Below are 16,564 nucleotides of genomic sequence, written 5' to 3' on the forward strand. Positions count from 1 at the left end.
GCTTATGAGACAGGACCACACTCCAGCTCTAGCTGGCTTGGAATGCATTATGTAGCCCAAACTGACTTTGAACTTGTGGCAATCCTTCTGTCTCTGTCTCCTCACTGTTTGGATTGCAGGTGAGGTACCATGCCTGGCCAAATAAGATTTTCTAAAATAGAACTTTGACAGGTATATGTTAAAAGGTAAATCATTTTCTTCCCCTCCATGGAACAGTTGAGCTTGGACAGTTGCAGTGTTGAGTGTGTCTGGTCTACAGGAGAGGCTATCCTTCGGTCTATAAGTGGACTTTCAAATGCCAGCTCAGGCACAGGGACAGAGACACACTTGATTTTGTTAATGACACCTGCAAAGGCTTTCACAACAGGCATTTCCAGTTTTGTTCTCAAGCTGCTAGAAATTGCTTCTCTCCGTCTCCTCTCTCATAAGGGCGGATAATGGCCAGAGAAGCAAGATGTTCTATTTGTCATCTAACTCAACACACACATTTAGGATGTCAGCCTCCCTCCCCCAGCCCTGAGAGTACTGCTGACCCCAGGCTGGACCATCTCTTCTGGCACTTTTGTGGTTTTCATTACTTCTTGGGAATACATTTCAAATTGCCATAGCATAATTTTCCTTCTACACACATCTTAGCCCCTAAGCTACAATCTTAAAAAGTAGTACAAACATCACAAATAAGGTACCGTATAGTATTAGACATTTAGATATGCAAAATATTAAGTTAGGGTATTTTAAAGGTGTTATGTTACAAGTATATTTTTAACAGGCACTTAACACTTGTGTCTTGATTGAGATTCTTACTTCAGCAGAGTTAGTGGAGAAGCAAGCATCTGATATTAGTGTTAGTGGTCTATAAAGTACATGGTTCTGTTCCAGTGTCCAAAGAGTTCCCGGGAAAAAATATCTGACACCTCTAATAAATTACCTTCATGTGATGCATAACTTTGACATTCTGGCCTGATAAATATGTATGTATGGTTGGTACCTTAAGGGAATAGCCCATGATAGGGTTATTAACAAAGAAACTTTAGGGTCATATTCAAACTCCATGGAATTAGACTTCAAACACCATGTATCAGAAACTCTCATATAAGATTTTCCTGAAGTAGATTAAAAACATGGAATACAAAGAGTACATTATGTCTTCACTATGTAGACTTTCAAAATCAAAGATACCATATCCACATCTGAATCTATACAGGAGAACCAGACTCCATCTCGATTATTCTGGGCATAGGCAAACTTGATGAATCTTCCTGTATCTCAGATACCACAGTTGTAAACTGTGGTTGATTTGGTTGCATGGCTCATAGTTAATGAGAATTAACTGTTAAGTTGTCATTTCAATACAAAAGGTAGTTTAGTAATTTTTAGTATTTATACAGCTGCCCAGAGGATCTTCTAAAGTCCATCTTCCACCCACATGACGACCATCAACAACGTTTTTTATTTATAGGTAGTAGGTAGAAATAGAGTCATTATCTCATTACTTAGATGAAATATATTGATGGGAGTTTTCATGTTACCTCTACACATTTATATTTGGTGAAAGTAGAAAAGATGAAGCTCTCACTGCCCTGCTACTTATGACAGTACAGGTTTGAATATTTCCACACCAGGGCTTATGTTGAGGGTGGAATTTTCTGACCAGCAGTATAGACTGCTTTTTATCTGAGATGTTACTGGTTTTCTTATATTTTTAGTAGTTCAAAACACAGTCAGTATCGTGAATATGACCCACATGAATCGTTACACACAGTATACAGAAACTTCTTACACTTAGACCTTGAAGAGTTGAGAGCTGGAGTAAGGCAGTGGGCAGGGAGACATATTTTATTTTTCCTCCCACATTAAGTTGCAAATAATGAGCGCTTTCCTGTGCATTGCAGTAAGCAATTAAAAGAAATTATAGAGTTGGATGCAAGCATAACCCGAAGGACAACTGAATGTGTGGAACCACCAGTTTTCTCCATGTGCTCAGGCTAATCCTCGTTAATACTCAGAACGTTGAGTTTCTACAGAATGAGTTGCATGTCCATACATGTTTTGGCATCTACCCACACACTTTTATGTGGTATGACTGTGCATCCCAGGAGAAAGCTGTGGTGTGTGTCTCTGCGCCTCAGTGGAGGCAAGCAAACTGAGGGCTCAAAATGGTGTCACAAAGGTGAGTAACAGAGAACTAGTAACATTCTCTTGCTAACTTTATCTCTCCCACCACCTCCTCAACACATCATGATAGTAATCCAAAAAGAATTGTTGTTCTTCTGTTGCCAGGGGCAACTTATCTTCCCAGTTTCTTCCTCCACATATTTCTTACCTCAGTTTTTAAAGCTCGGTGTTCTGGGTCCTTAGAAGATAGGGTCTAATCAGTAATGCTCCCTTGTTTAGACAAAACATAGCCATCCTTCTGAAGAGATGATGTTCAAGGCTACAGGTTTTGTTCTAATATGGGTTTAATTGTAGACAAATAGTCTTTCTGTATTGGAAATGGTGCTGATAGCCACCAGAATATATTGGCTGTGGAAATTTCAGGAGCATCATCTGTATAAAAGCTGGCAAGAACAAGTCTCTACCACAGCTCTGGGCTCCATTGGGTGTATAGCAGTGGTCTCTGGTGAGCTGTTGGCTGTCTGCAGTAAAAATCCTGATAGCATATAATGGCAGGAAGACAGGAGTATCCAGCAATACTCTATAAACACTTTGATTAAAGTAGCTAATTGTAAAAAAGAAAGAAAGAAAGAAAAGAAGAAGAGAAAAGAAAAGAAATTGAAATAAGACAGACTGCCTTGACTTCCTTTTCTGTTTCTTTTGTTTTGAATTTCCATGGTCCTGGAATGTTTCCAATCGACACGACAGCAAACAATACTGCTTAAAGGGATTCCCTTCATCCTCAGATCTAAGAGTTAGCACATATTCCCCCCCTTAGGGACAAAAAATGCAACTGCATCCATTTTGCTTTTGGTGCAGGGCACACTTATTCTTTGGAGGCAAGAAGACAGAGCTTAGCTTTCATGGTATCCTCTGCTGTAGGTGTGCTTGTATATAATATGGAAAAGGCAGTCCTTTAGCATGTTGACATCTGTGCATTTCAACCTGCTCTTCATGGTAGAACTCAACAGTATCTGAGACGCCACCTGAGAAAGTAAGACAGTGTCATGTCTGCCCCATAAATTTGTACACAGTTTGCTACACTGCCAGGCTTCCCAGTACAGAGCATTCATTCACATGTAGACTTGTGACTCTGCTAAGTTATTAATGTTTAGAATCTAGCAATCCTCACAATCTTTTGTCAAGAGTTCAACAGTGGACTAGTCTCCAGTTCTGCTTACAAAATTGTTTTGACAACTCCCTCATATTTTTGTTCAATTCCAAAAATTTTAAGCATTTCTTTCATTTTTAACTTTTAAAACGTCATTTAAGGTGTTTGCCTTGAAGCAACTGATTGCAAATATTAGATACTTACCAAGAAATTGTGCTATCTACTTACTGGTCATTTGTAGTAGTGTCAACTGAAGTTGGAGAAAGAATTCTGACCCCTGCTACATATACATATACACACACACACATGAACATACACACAAATATATACTATGTAAATTGCACTTTTGTTGCCTGCACGGTTTTAGTGAGACCTTAATTATATTTTAAATTTCATGCTCCATGAACTGTACACATGGTAAGAAACAGCTGAGATCTGTTGGCTTCAGGACCAATTCTAAAATTAAGAAATGTGCCTGAGTGGGAGAGTTCTCTCTGCCTCTGACTCCCCTTTACCACTTCAGAACACAAAGGACCAGAGACATCTGGCTGAAAGCAATTTGACATCTGGCTGAGTGCTTGGAAATCTACTCTCAGATCTAGTTAGTCATGTCATCTCCAGTATGGTTCTCATTGAGTGGGTGATATCAGACTGTGCGAAGTGATTAGGAGAGCTAAATGTGTTTGCATTTACCTCATAGCACTTGGGAAAAATTAGTAATTGAATAGCAATCCAGATTTATATCAGTGGTACCCTACAAATACTCATGTAACAATTCTTATTTATAGTTATCCTGTACCTTATGATATGGATGGAATAAAAAAGTCAGTTGGCAAAAAGAGTCAAGGTTTTTCTTAACATCATGAGAAAATTAATAAAACACATGCAATGGGTATTGAGTCACAGAGAAGATGACAGGTAACCCTGTGGCGTACTGAGAAAGGACCATAGTGTGCACCTTGATGCCACCCATTTCCTTCCTTGTCTTCCTAGACTGACTTTCTCTGTATGACTTGCTTTATTACATCTCAGCTTTGATGAGTTTATGAATCTACTTGAAGTATCTGAATCTAATTGAACTGCTGGTTCTGGTAGTGGTAGGATACATGGGATGAGAGAGAGAAAGCTGAAGTGCTGCATTTCTCATGAGCTCTTTCCTAATGCCAATACAGTTTAGGCATTAATCACAGTTTGAGAAAGAAGCAAAGGCTCACTTAGTTTAAATACATTGAATTTTGTCCTACCTCTGCACTTCCTAAAACTCTAATTTCAGGTCCTACATATCTCTTATTTTTCTTGGAGCATTTTTCTTAACAAGTATTTATTTTTAACTATATTATTTGAATGTACAATGGGTGTGTATGGCTTCACATTCATATACATGAATGTGGGTGCATGGGTACCATGCTGTGTCTGTGGAAGTCATAGAACAGCCCTGAGCAATGGTCCTCATCTTCTACATTATTAAGATGAGATCTAATTACTGCTGCATATGCCAGGCTGGCTCAAAAGCTCCTGGTGGCTTTCCTGTCTCTGCCTATCATCTTCCCATAGGAGATGCTGAAATTACCAAAACTCACACAATGCATATGGCTTTTACATGGGTTTTGAAGATTCAAACTTAGATCCTTCAGTTTATGCAACAGTTGTTTTACTCATTGAGATGTCTTCTTAGCCCTTTACTGACAATTTTGAATCTCATTAATAGCAATAAATGTTATCTGATATTCGAGACTTTAGGCTGCATAAAATTAATTTCAAGGTTGAATTTTTTACATAAATTCAAAAGTATATATTTAAGTACAGTTTAGTTGTAGTTCACTTGCACTTATGTGATGCTGAAGATGTTTTCACATCCCCGTTCACTTCCAAAGCCATCATCACCTTTCATAAAAATTTCACCTATGGGGCTATAGAGATGGCTCAGCTGTTAAGAGCCCTAGATGCTCTTCCAAAGAACCAGGGTTTCAGTTCCCAGCACCAACATACTGGCTCACAACCTTGGAACTTTCTACTTCCAGGAGAGTTGGATGCTCTATTCTGACCTCCATGGATACCAGACATGCACTCTTAGACAGATATAGTTGCAAACAAAACAACTATACATATAAAATAAAATACTTTAAAAATCTCATTCACAATTACATAGTAATTGATGAGCATCTGTCATTAAATATGATTTTCATGTGATAAAGTTACAGGTTGTGCATTACAGAATGAGTCAATAACACATAATGATACTAGTTGAAATTAATATTTGTCAACCATGTATGAGAATGTGGTAAATAAAACATTGTTAGGGTGAATGGTAACAAATCCTTCCAGGATGGCAGAAGAAAATGAAATCTTAATTTAAAAAGACTTTAATTCTTGATTGTCAGCTGCCAGTTGGGCTCTATAATTAAAAATAGCTGTTCCAGAGGCTATTTAGAAGTGCATATTTGATATGTAAGTGAGTTAGGAATGCTTGGTGCTGGGGCTCATTTGTTAAGAGTCATGTGCTGTTTAGGCAAAGGAGAAGAGCAGGTTGAACAGGGCTCGCTAGGGGTCTCTGACATTCAGAAACCTCCATTGGTTGTGGGAGCCATTAGGTTGCCTGAGGCAGTGTTAATGGCAGCACCTAGGACCTCTGGAGCTTGGCAGCTATGCCTAAGGTTAGGATATCAAGGTAGAGAGTTCTCTGCCAAGAGCTGGTCTTTCTAATAGATCATTTTTTTATTCCATCTTCTCAAATTCAAGGCACCATTTTAGTTGATACTAAGACTTATGGCTCATACTTTAATGAAACCTTCCCCATATACTGTTCCAGTAGCACCAACATAAACATTATTAGATCATTCAGTAGCTAGAGAATCTAGTTGACATAATATACTCTACAGTTTACTGTGTGTAAGAATTCCAGGACGAATGTTCGGGTCTCTGTCCTTATGGGATAGGTGGTCTAGTTTTGCTTCAAAAGAAAGGTAAGTCTTTTGCCAATAAAAAAAAAAAAATGATTGTCTGTCTATTTGTCTGTTTATGTCAGGAGTGGGAAGTAGAAGAAGGTACAGAAGACTGGTATTCTATCAAAGATACCTGTAAATTTTTCTGTCAAATTAATGATTCAGGAAAATATACATTTTTCTCATGGTATTAACCTGTACTTCTTACTATAGACTAATCAAACTATTTGGTTTTTGTAGTATCAGTAAATAAAGTTTGTGTCATTTAATGACATGCTAAAACCAGGGGTTAGAGTACTCTGATAAGAAAGACTATACTTTATAAAAAGTTAGATTAGTGTGTTCAGAGAAACAGAACTGATGTAGATATAGATGTTTGAACACAGGCATATTACAGACATTGGCACATATGATTACGAAGGGTAAGAGGCACCATGAGAGTTGTAGACCCTGTTGTGCTGTAGCATGGCTTGGTTCTTGTCTGAAGGCACAATAGCCTAAGAATCCACTCATGCAAGTCCAGAGAGCTGACACTTCTGATGCCTAACATCAGAACTTGTGTCTATGTGACATTGAGTCTTGGATAAGATGAGTATAAACCAATTATAGGAGGGAGAGCCAATTGCCCTCAGTCTCTCGTTGTTTTATTTGGGTACCAGCCAATGATATGAATTGTGTCCACCCACAATTAAGGATAAACTTTCCTATTCAATCCACCAGTTTGTCTCACCATCTTTAGAAACACAATCATACCTCAAAACAATACTCTTTAATGTAGTCAAATTAATACCTAAATTTAACCTTCACTCCAGTGTCTTTGAATATCTTGAGACATAAATACTTAAACATTACTTTATAAAGGTAATTCTAAAAGCTTTGAAACATATACATTATCAAATATTACTTTCAGAATTATTTATTATCTTCAATCAAATGGACAAACAGCTAAGTAGGTGAATATCTGTAATGATCATATTTTTTATTTTAATTATGAATTTCAACTTTATCCTCTTTGAGAAATGTGTAGGTGTGTTTAGTATTGTCTTATTTTTTGTTTACTCTTGCTTTAGCAATACATGAGAAAATAATATGGAAATTATGTATATGGATGAAACAAACTAGTGCCTTTACCATAAGGCCGAACTTCTGGAATCTAGATTCTGAATCTAGGTTCTGACCTTGTTCTATCAAGGGAACCACACAGAGTGGATGAGTTGATTAAAAACTCTGATCCTCTTTCCTCCAGCACAAAATGGGGATAATTATAGTTACCTGCATCTCTTGGGTCATATGAGTCTTAATTACTTAATATTTGCAAAGCACTTGGAGATCTTTGAATTAAAAGTGCTGAGCCATAGAACCAAAGTTCAGTACAATTATAATTGGAATGAAAGTTTGTAGTTTCTCCACATCTCTATCTCTCTATGTCCTTTTCTTTTGCCAGGCCAAACATTACTGATGGTTGCTGATACTTAACTCTACCTACTTCTGTAACCACTTTCCTTTTCAAAGCATGTTTCAATAAAGACATTGATTCAGACCCATAATTCCACATTTAAGCAACTACTTAGTATTTATTTTTAAAGCTCACCATTCAATAAGAATACAATTATTGAACTTATTTATTTAGTCTAATCTGCCACTCCTTGAAGTCTTCTGTGTGCCAAGTTAAACACCCGTGTCTGCTCAGAAATTCTTATAGGATCTTCAGTGCCCATAAAGTATCATCCAATATAGTCATCATCATCCCTAGAACCTTATAAAGCTGGGCAGTTGTTTTGTCTTGTTCTTACCACTTCTAGTCCAGAGCTCTTCTCTTCATCTTCTAACTTGAGCTCTTCTCTCACCCATTCATTACTCAGGCATCACCCACTTCTATCTTATACAGAGATTTCTGAATACTGTGGAAGCTTCACAAAGCATTTTTTCATTTCTTACTTGGAAAGAGTATCTTTCTCTTTTTAAAATTTCATCTATTCCTTCTCTGGATCATTTGTCTTTTTTTAAAGTCACAGAAACGTTTTAACTCCTTCTTAGACAGTGAAACTAGAAAATAGATCCCTTGCCTTATAATTGAACAAACAGAAGTAGGGTGGATATATAGATGTGGTGAAAGCAGATGAAAGTTAAACTTCTTTAATGTTATTTTGTAGATTTTTATTAATGTGCGTCTTAGTTAGGGTTTTACTTCTGTGAACAGACATCATGACCAAGGCAACTCTTATAAGGACAACATTTAATTGGCACTGCCTTACAGGTTCAGAGAGAGTTCAGTCCATTATCATCAAGGCAGAATCATAGATAGCAACATCCAGGCAGGCATGCCGATGGAGAATATTCCAAAACTAGCATTAAGTTCTGGTAGTAAAAACGTGGGTGAGGAGACCTATTAGTTTTGTGACATTTGACAGAGTTAGAAGTGTAATTGCTGTAACTGTGTGATCATGGTGATATTAACTGCCCTCTCTGTGTGACAATCCAATTTGATGAAGATTATGTAATCTTTTAGACAGCACAAATTATTATGGTACTGCAGTAGAGGAGCAAGCTATCATGCATATTGTTCTAGTTGAATGTTTAAGTCTTGTGAGTTATGCTTCTAACTAAGCTTCCTTTTTACTGTTTTTTTTTTTTTAATGTAGCACACCCTATATTAACTTTACTGAGATGAGGCTAAGAAAGTCTTCCTAGAACTTATTTTCTTACAGAAGACTAGCCACAACTAGTAACTACTGTTAATAATTGATGGGGGAGGCATAAAGTACCAAATATGATAATAATGTAGAAGCAAAGAGAAGACAGTGTGTGCTAGAGTAATTGGAGAAGGTGGCAGGCATGGCAGATTTTAGTGCTTAAACTAAACTTGGTCATCAAGAAAGATGACCAAGACTCAGTTTCCTAGAGGTAGAGAGGAGAAATCTCTATTTACAGAGAAAATCAAATAACTTCCACTGATGACAAAGGACCACAGGGACCCTGGCCTAGTCAGAACAGAAGTGAAGAAGTGAAGTCATTGCAAGTCTTTGTGTACCAGAATAGTATAGGAGTATTTTGTCAGGAGTTTAATAGGACAAAAAGGGTGTCCCACACAACAAGGAGACATTATGGTCAAAAATGAGATGATAAAGCCTGAGCCAGAATGGTAGCATTGTGCTGGAGAAAGAAGTATTGGAAAAATAAGTTTGGATGGAAACATTGGTGACCTGCCTTCACCAACTAGATTTGAAAGCTATACAGGAAATGTGGTGTCAAAGTTTATATCAAACTTTATTCTGAACATTTTAGTCAACTCCAGGATTACCCAAAATATCAGGAAGCCATGATTTAAAAAAGCATAGCTTGACATGATGGTGCATGTTGTAATCCCAACACTTCAGAAGCTGGGGGTAGGAGAATTGAGACTGGAGCCAAGACCATCCTTGTGTACATAGCAAGAAACATACAATGAACAGGCAAAGTAAGCCATGCCTTCGTGCTCACAAAAAGTATTGAGTTACTTTTCAAGGCATTTTCTAAATCCTAGTCAGCATGTTGACCAAAAGGATTGCCAAAGTACCACTCCGAGGAGGAGTGGGGCTGAATGTATTACCACCTAGCTAATTACTGGATCTATTTAGATGCTCAGCCTAGAACAAAATCTATGTGTAGATTTGGAGGGAAAGCTGAGTTATATTTACTCAGATACCAATTGTTTACTTGAAATTTGCATATGGACTGCTGAAAGGATGATAGACAGAGCCTTGAGTGCTTTCCTTATCAGAATGTTACCAATAAAGATGATAAATGAGACCCGAGGAAGGCTGAGGAAACCTCTTCAAGTATAGAAAAATGTATCACTAAAAGAGTCATTGGTGTAACAGTAATAAAACAAATCTTTAACTCTGTAGCTAAGATGCCTCAGTACCTCCAGCCATTTAAAAGCATACAGCCTTTTAGTAAATGCTTACAAAATCTACATCCCATTGCTTCTAAAATTCACCTGTTTTTAAATGTCAACATTTCAGATTTCATTGTGTCTTTCTGTAGTATCAACTTGTGATTGGCAAGCCAGATGTTACCTACCTACCATTGCCTTCATCCATTTCTTTTTTTTTTTTTTCTGCTTTATTTGAATGCACCTAAGTTATATATTCGGAGAAAAGTCTCCTTCAATGGTATAAGTACTACCTGCCCAGATCAGAAACCTCCATGCAGGATCCATTTCTCTAATGGTGCTAGATACAAAACACTCCTAAACTTTTAGATATTAGCAGGATTAACTGGTGTATTTTCCCCGAAACCTTAAATTTGCCTTTCAAACCTTCAAACCTTAAATTACTATGTGGTCCAAGCAGTTCTCTCTCTCTCTCTCTCTCTCTCTCTCTCTCTCTCAATTTATAGCGAAAACCTAATTATTTATCTTGAACTTTTGCTCGTCAGTAGTATAAAACATAAAAGCAAGCAAACATGAATAGTTTTTACTCTCCCTTGAGTAATTTACAAACTCATACTGGTTCATTGTGTCCAGGCTAAAGGTCGCAAAGATACTCTATAGAAAACAGCAACAAAAATTCCTAAGACACAAATGGGCAAGTGGCTCAAGACCCTTGGCTAAGGATGAGGTGGCTACCAAGTAGTAGAGATGCTGAGCAGAGCAGGGGAGATGGCTTCAGGCAGTGTCCAGTCTCCTGGGGAAGGAAGCTGTAAGCCTTCTTCAGAGGGATGCTGAATTAGTCTCAAACCATTGCCTGAACTGTGAGTGTGAAATGTTGTCTCACTTGCTTTCCTTCCTGTCTGGCTGCACTTGGGTAACTAGGTCTGTGGATAACTTCCTCTTACTATGGCTGGTGTGTGGAGGCTGTGCACAGCTACAAAGTCTGAAACTGTTGTGTACATTGCTTTCCTGAGGGGAAGAGCCTCAAGATAACGAAGATGCCACTATAGAATTGGAGAGGGCTTTAATGTCCCACTTTGGTGAGAATTTCTGCAGCTTTATACTGCTTAAACTGTCTGTGTGCGCTGTTCAGGATACCATGTAGGATCATTGCTGTCTTCTCATTGCCTGGCTACTCCTCCAGTGCAAGCAGTTCTGAGTATGTTTACCATTTATGCGAATTAAAGGTGAATATATCTGGGGAAATTTTCATTGGTAGTACAGTACCCTGTCTCTTTCAAAAGTGAATGATAGAAACTTTGATTTTTTTTTTAATATTAAAGTTTTTGGCCATTTCTGCACTGTGCCCTATTTGACTGGAGGTAGGTTATTCTTGTGTTCGACAACTCATCATGGGCAGAAACATACTTCCTTCTGGTGGACTTACCCTGAATAATGGATGCTATGCGTGGTGTATGTCTTTACAAGTCTATGTTCCTCGGCTGATAAGTAGAAAGTTAGCAAGTTAGAGTTAAGGAAACGCTACTCGTTACTACTAAGAGGCACAATGCTTCCGGTAAGTAATTCAGAAGTCTTCCACCACCTGACGTAACCTTGGTATGGTCCATAGGTATGTCTTAATTTTGCTTGTTATTCAATTTTAGTTGGGTTTGCAGAGCGTGCTTATAGATGCAAGCCAAATTTAACGTTGTGGTGTGTTAAGAGACTTTGTAGGAAACTTCAAATGCACACAAAGAAGCACTAGCTGCCAGTTCCAAAGTGTGTAAAATACTACTCAGCTTTGTAAAGGTATGACAACTCAGTGTTAAACACACACACACACACACACACACACACACACACACACACACACGAAGGGGGTGGAGTTCTGCTAATGAGAAGTTGAGCTCTCTTCGGTTTGCCAAAACAAGCCATCAAAGTGCCATCAGAGTCTGAACAGATAGATGTCTGCATGTGAAAGGCATTGATCCTGACTTGACTGCCTTTCCTGAGGACTCTTCCAGCTTTCTAGCTTTCTCTTAAAAGATACATTGTTTACATGCCCAACCCAGGCAAGGCATATCATTAGAACAAACCTATTGAAAATGAATTGGTTGGAAATAAGCAAAACCTTCTCGGAGTAAAACGTTGGAGACGGGCTCTCTAGTTCCTAAAGTTTCTTCATGACACCAGGCAAGTCCTGTGTGGCCTTTAGCTTCCTTATCTGCAAAACAAGGTGGTCCAACGTGCTGTCACATCGCCTCTAGAAAAGGCCCCTCCCAGCATTCTGACTGCTGTTGTATGTACTGCTCCTGCTCAGACTGAGCTGCAGACACCCAGCCCTCCAGCCACTACCGTTTCACTCACACATTCCTACCCAGGACTATGCTGCTGACTTGAAAGGAAGATTACTATTCCACTTGCAGTTGTTGCTTAGTAACATTTGTGATTGTGTTTCTGGTGACAGCGTGAGCAGAGATCATTAAAAATTAAACCCCCAAAGCTGCTAAAGCCGGAGGAGGTAGGAGTGGGGGAAGCCACAGGGTGTTCACTTGCTTAGAAACCGTTTACTCTCAGGCTTACATGTAAATCTTGGGAAAACACTGCATGTCTCTGGTTTATATTAAGCCACATACAGCACAGTAACTGACATTGATTTGTGTCCCCTGCAGCTGGAGTGGATCAGTAAGACATTAAAAAAAGAAAGAAAGAAAGAAAGAAAGAAAAAAAAAAAGTCTGAAATTACAAGCAGATGGGCCACATGGTGTCCCTGAGAAAGTAAGTTCTAACCTGTTCTGTGTCTGTCTCTGCTTCCTTCCCACAGTTCCACCAGGTGAGAAGAGTGATGACCATCCTTGTCCTTACTATGGTTATTTCATACTTCGGTTGCATGAAGGCTGCGCCCATGAAAGAAGCCAACGTCCACGGACAAGGCAACTTGGCCTACCCCGGTGTGCGGACCCATGGGACTCTGGAGAGCGTGAATGGGCCCAGGGCAGGTTCGAGAGGTCTGACAACGACGTCACTGGCTGACACCTTTGAGCACGTGATCGAAGAGCTGCTGGATGAGGACCAGAAGGTTCGGCCCAACGAAGAAAACCATAAGGACGCGGACTTGTACACTTCCCGGGTGATGCTCAGCAGTCAAGTGCCTTTGGAGCCTCCTCTGCTCTTTCTGCTGGAGGAATACAAAAATTACCTGGATGCCGCAAACATGTCTATGAGGGTTCGGCGCCACTCCGACCCCGCCCGCCGTGGGGAGCTGAGCGTGTGTGACAGTATTAGCGAGTGGGTCACAGCGGCAGATAAAAAGACTGCAGTGGACATGTCGGGCGGGACGGTCACAGTCCTGGAGAAAGTCCCGGTATCAAAAGGCCAACTGAAGCAATATTTCTACGAGACCAAGTGTAATCCCATGGGTTACACGAAGGAAGGCTGCCGGGGCATAGACAAAAGGCACTGGAACTCGCAATGCCGAACTACCCAATCGTATGTTCGGGCCCTTACTATGGATAGCAAAAAGAGAATTGGCTGGCGATTCATAAGGATAGACACTTCCTGTGTATGTACACTGACCATTAAAAGGGGAAGATAGTGGATTTATGTTGTATAGATTATATTGAGACAAAAATTATCTATTTGTATATATACATAACAGGGTAAATTATTCAGTTAAGAAAGAAATAATTTTATGAACTGCATGTATAAATGAAGTTTATACAGTACAGTGGTTCTACAATCTATTTATTGGACATATCCATGACCAGAAAGGAAACAGTCATTTGCGCACAACTTTAAAAGTCTGCATTACATTCCTCGATAATGTTGTGGTTTGTTGCCGTTGCCAAGAATTGAAAACAAAAAGTTTAAAAAAATAATAATAATAAATTGCATGCTGCTTTAATTGTGAATTGATAATAAACTGTCCCTCTTTCAGAAAACAGATAAAAAACAAAAAACAAAAAAAAAACCAAAAAAAAAAAAAAATCAAAAACAAAGATTTGAACCAAAACATTCCGTTTACATTTTAGACACTAAGTATCTTCGTTCTTGTTAGTACTCTGTTTTACTGCTTACTTCTGATAGCGTTGGAATTAAAACAATGTCAAGGTGCTGTTGTCATTGCTTTACTGGCTTAGGGGATGGGAAACGGGAGGGGTAGATTTCTGTTTGTTTTGTGTTTTATTTTGTTTGTTTGTTTGTTTTGTTTTTTAGTTCCACCCGGAGTAGGGATGGAGAAAATTTCTTCACTATCCATTCTGGTTGATAAAGCGTTACATTTGTATGTTGTAAAGATGTTTGCAAAATCCAATCAGATGACTGGAAAACAAATAAAAATTAAGGCAACTGAATAAAATGCTCACACTCCACTGCCCATGATGTATCTCCCTGGTCCCCCAGCTCACTCTTCTGGCATGGGTCAGGCAAAACTGCTTTTATTGGAAAGCCCAGCATTTGTTCAAAGCACATTCTTTCCCTCCCTCCTCCTATTTTGGTCCCTTTTTGTTTTGTTTTAAGAAAGAAAATTAAGTTGCGCGCTTTGAAATATTTTACCACTGCTATGAACAGATGAACAACGGGTGTCATTTCATGACACTCATGAAAAACAGTGATTTTTTTTTATTTTTATTTTTTTTACCCTAAAGAGAAACAAATAAGAATAACCCAAAATATTCTTTTTTTTAAAGGCATAAATATTGGGTAAATTGTAATACGGCCAAGCTATGTTTGCAGATAAAAGTTACTGTATGCAGACAGATACTTAGATTAGAGCAGGGAACCACACTGCCATTGAAATGGGACTGAATGGCCCCGTGGAGGCTAAGTGGAGCTGACAAACTATTTCCTGGCAGTGCGGGAGGAATTTCTGAGTGGCCATCCTGAGGTCTAGATGGAGGTGGGGAATGGTACTTGCGACATTCCTAAATGAAGGCTCGGAAGCACCCTTCAGAGCAGGCTCTGGAATGGTGTGTCAAGTTGCTTAGGCCTTCTGCTTTAAGTGCCTACATTACCTAACAGTGCTCGAGAGGTTCTCAATTAGAGCACCTCACTCAAATCCATTTATGGCCTCCATCCCATTCCTAAATAATTGTGTATAAAGTTGGATTAACCTGAAGCAGCTTTGGATCCAAATATGGCACAGCAATGATGATCTTAATGCAGCATGATGGGAAATATTTGCTGTGAACAGACTTAATTTGCTTTGAGCTTAGACTTCGGGAAGCCTAGGTTTTATTTATTTATTTATTTATTGAGACATTTTGGTAAAAGGAAAAAAGAAAACAAACAAACAAAACTAGAAAAAAAAAGCATCAAAACTCAGGCAGAGTGAGCGATGTCTGTAAGGGCTAAAAAGACAAGACATGGAAAAGTGCTTTCACTGTGAAAGAGACAAGAGCACAGGAGGAAAGTTTGCTTCAGTGAAGAACACAGAAAGCTCCTGCTGGTTCTGTTTCTTCATCACAAGAGTCCTTTCAGTACTTTACCCTTTGGGGTTAAAAGAGGTCAAGTTGGAAGCCTGAATGAATGGACCCAATGAGAACTAGTGTTAAGCCCACTTCCCTAGTCAGGCTTTTTCCAAGCGTGAATGTGTTAGTGGTTAATTGCCTGGGTTCCTGAGCATCAGAAAAAAGAAGCAAACGATTGCTTCATCTTAGGAGTGGAAAGGATGAACAAAAGTGGACGTCCACTGTGACTCAGGGAGTGAAGATACCATCAGCAAATAGTTTCTTTTTGTTCAATTGTTCCTTTAGAACTAGTCTGTCTTTTAGAGTCCCACTGAATACCCTGTTTTTGAAAGACTTCATGTAGCATAGATTGTTTTCTGCCGTTTGACAACATTAATCTTTGTCATCGTTTTTTAACCTATTAAGGAATGCTTGGAATATCTGCTATATGTTCACTTTTTGCAGCTTCATTCTGAGAGACATTAGTCAAACAAACAAAAGGATCCCCATCACAATCTTACAGTATTGCAAGGGCCAGGTCTGTTAAATGGCTTCATAGGAGACACTCAGCAATTGTGTGGTCAGTGGCTGGCTCTCTTACCCACTAAGATACATCATAGTTACATGTTGGTGGTTTATGTTGACCTGAGATTTATTTGTTAAAATCTCTTCTTCGTTTCTGTTCGTTCTGGTTCTGTTCTGTTCTGTTCTGTTCTGTTCTGTTCTGTTTTGTTTTTAAAGTCTTGCTGTGGTCTCTTTTTGGCAGAAATGTTTCATGCATGGCAGCAGGCCTGTTGCTTTTTTATAGTGATTCCCATTGAAACTGTAAGTAAATGTCTGTGGCCTTGTTCTCTCTATGGTAAAGATATTATTCACCATGTAAAACAAGAAAAAAATATTTATTGTATTTTAGTATATTTATATAATTATGTTATTGAAAAAAATTGGCATTAAAACTTAACCACATCAGAAGCCTATTGTAAATACAGGTTCTATTTAAGTGTACCAATTAACATATAATATATGTTTTAAATATAGAATTTTTAATGTTTTTAAA

The 16,564-nt window shown here is 38.6% G+C and overlaps 1 protein-coding gene across 1 annotated transcript in view; it reads left to right on the forward strand.

Annotated features, from left to right (window-relative positions):
* Bdnf (brain derived neurotrophic factor) overlaps window positions 1-16,564 on the forward strand; it is a 30,328-nt gene extending 13,764 nt beyond the window's left edge. Inside the window, 1 exon segment of the mRNA XM_034496309.2 lies at window positions 12,885-16,564. Within this exon segment, the coding sequence (XP_034352200.1) occupies window positions 12,885-13,655 (771 nt within the window). The 3' untranslated portion in view covers window positions 13,656-16,564.

The sequence above is a fragment of the Arvicanthis niloticus genome, chromosome 2 (assembly GCF_011762505.2).
Source record: "Arvicanthis niloticus isolate mArvNil1 chromosome 2, mArvNil1.pat.X, whole genome shotgun sequence".
Classification (NCBI taxonomy): Eukaryota; Metazoa; Chordata; class Mammalia; order Rodentia; family Muridae; genus Arvicanthis; species Arvicanthis niloticus.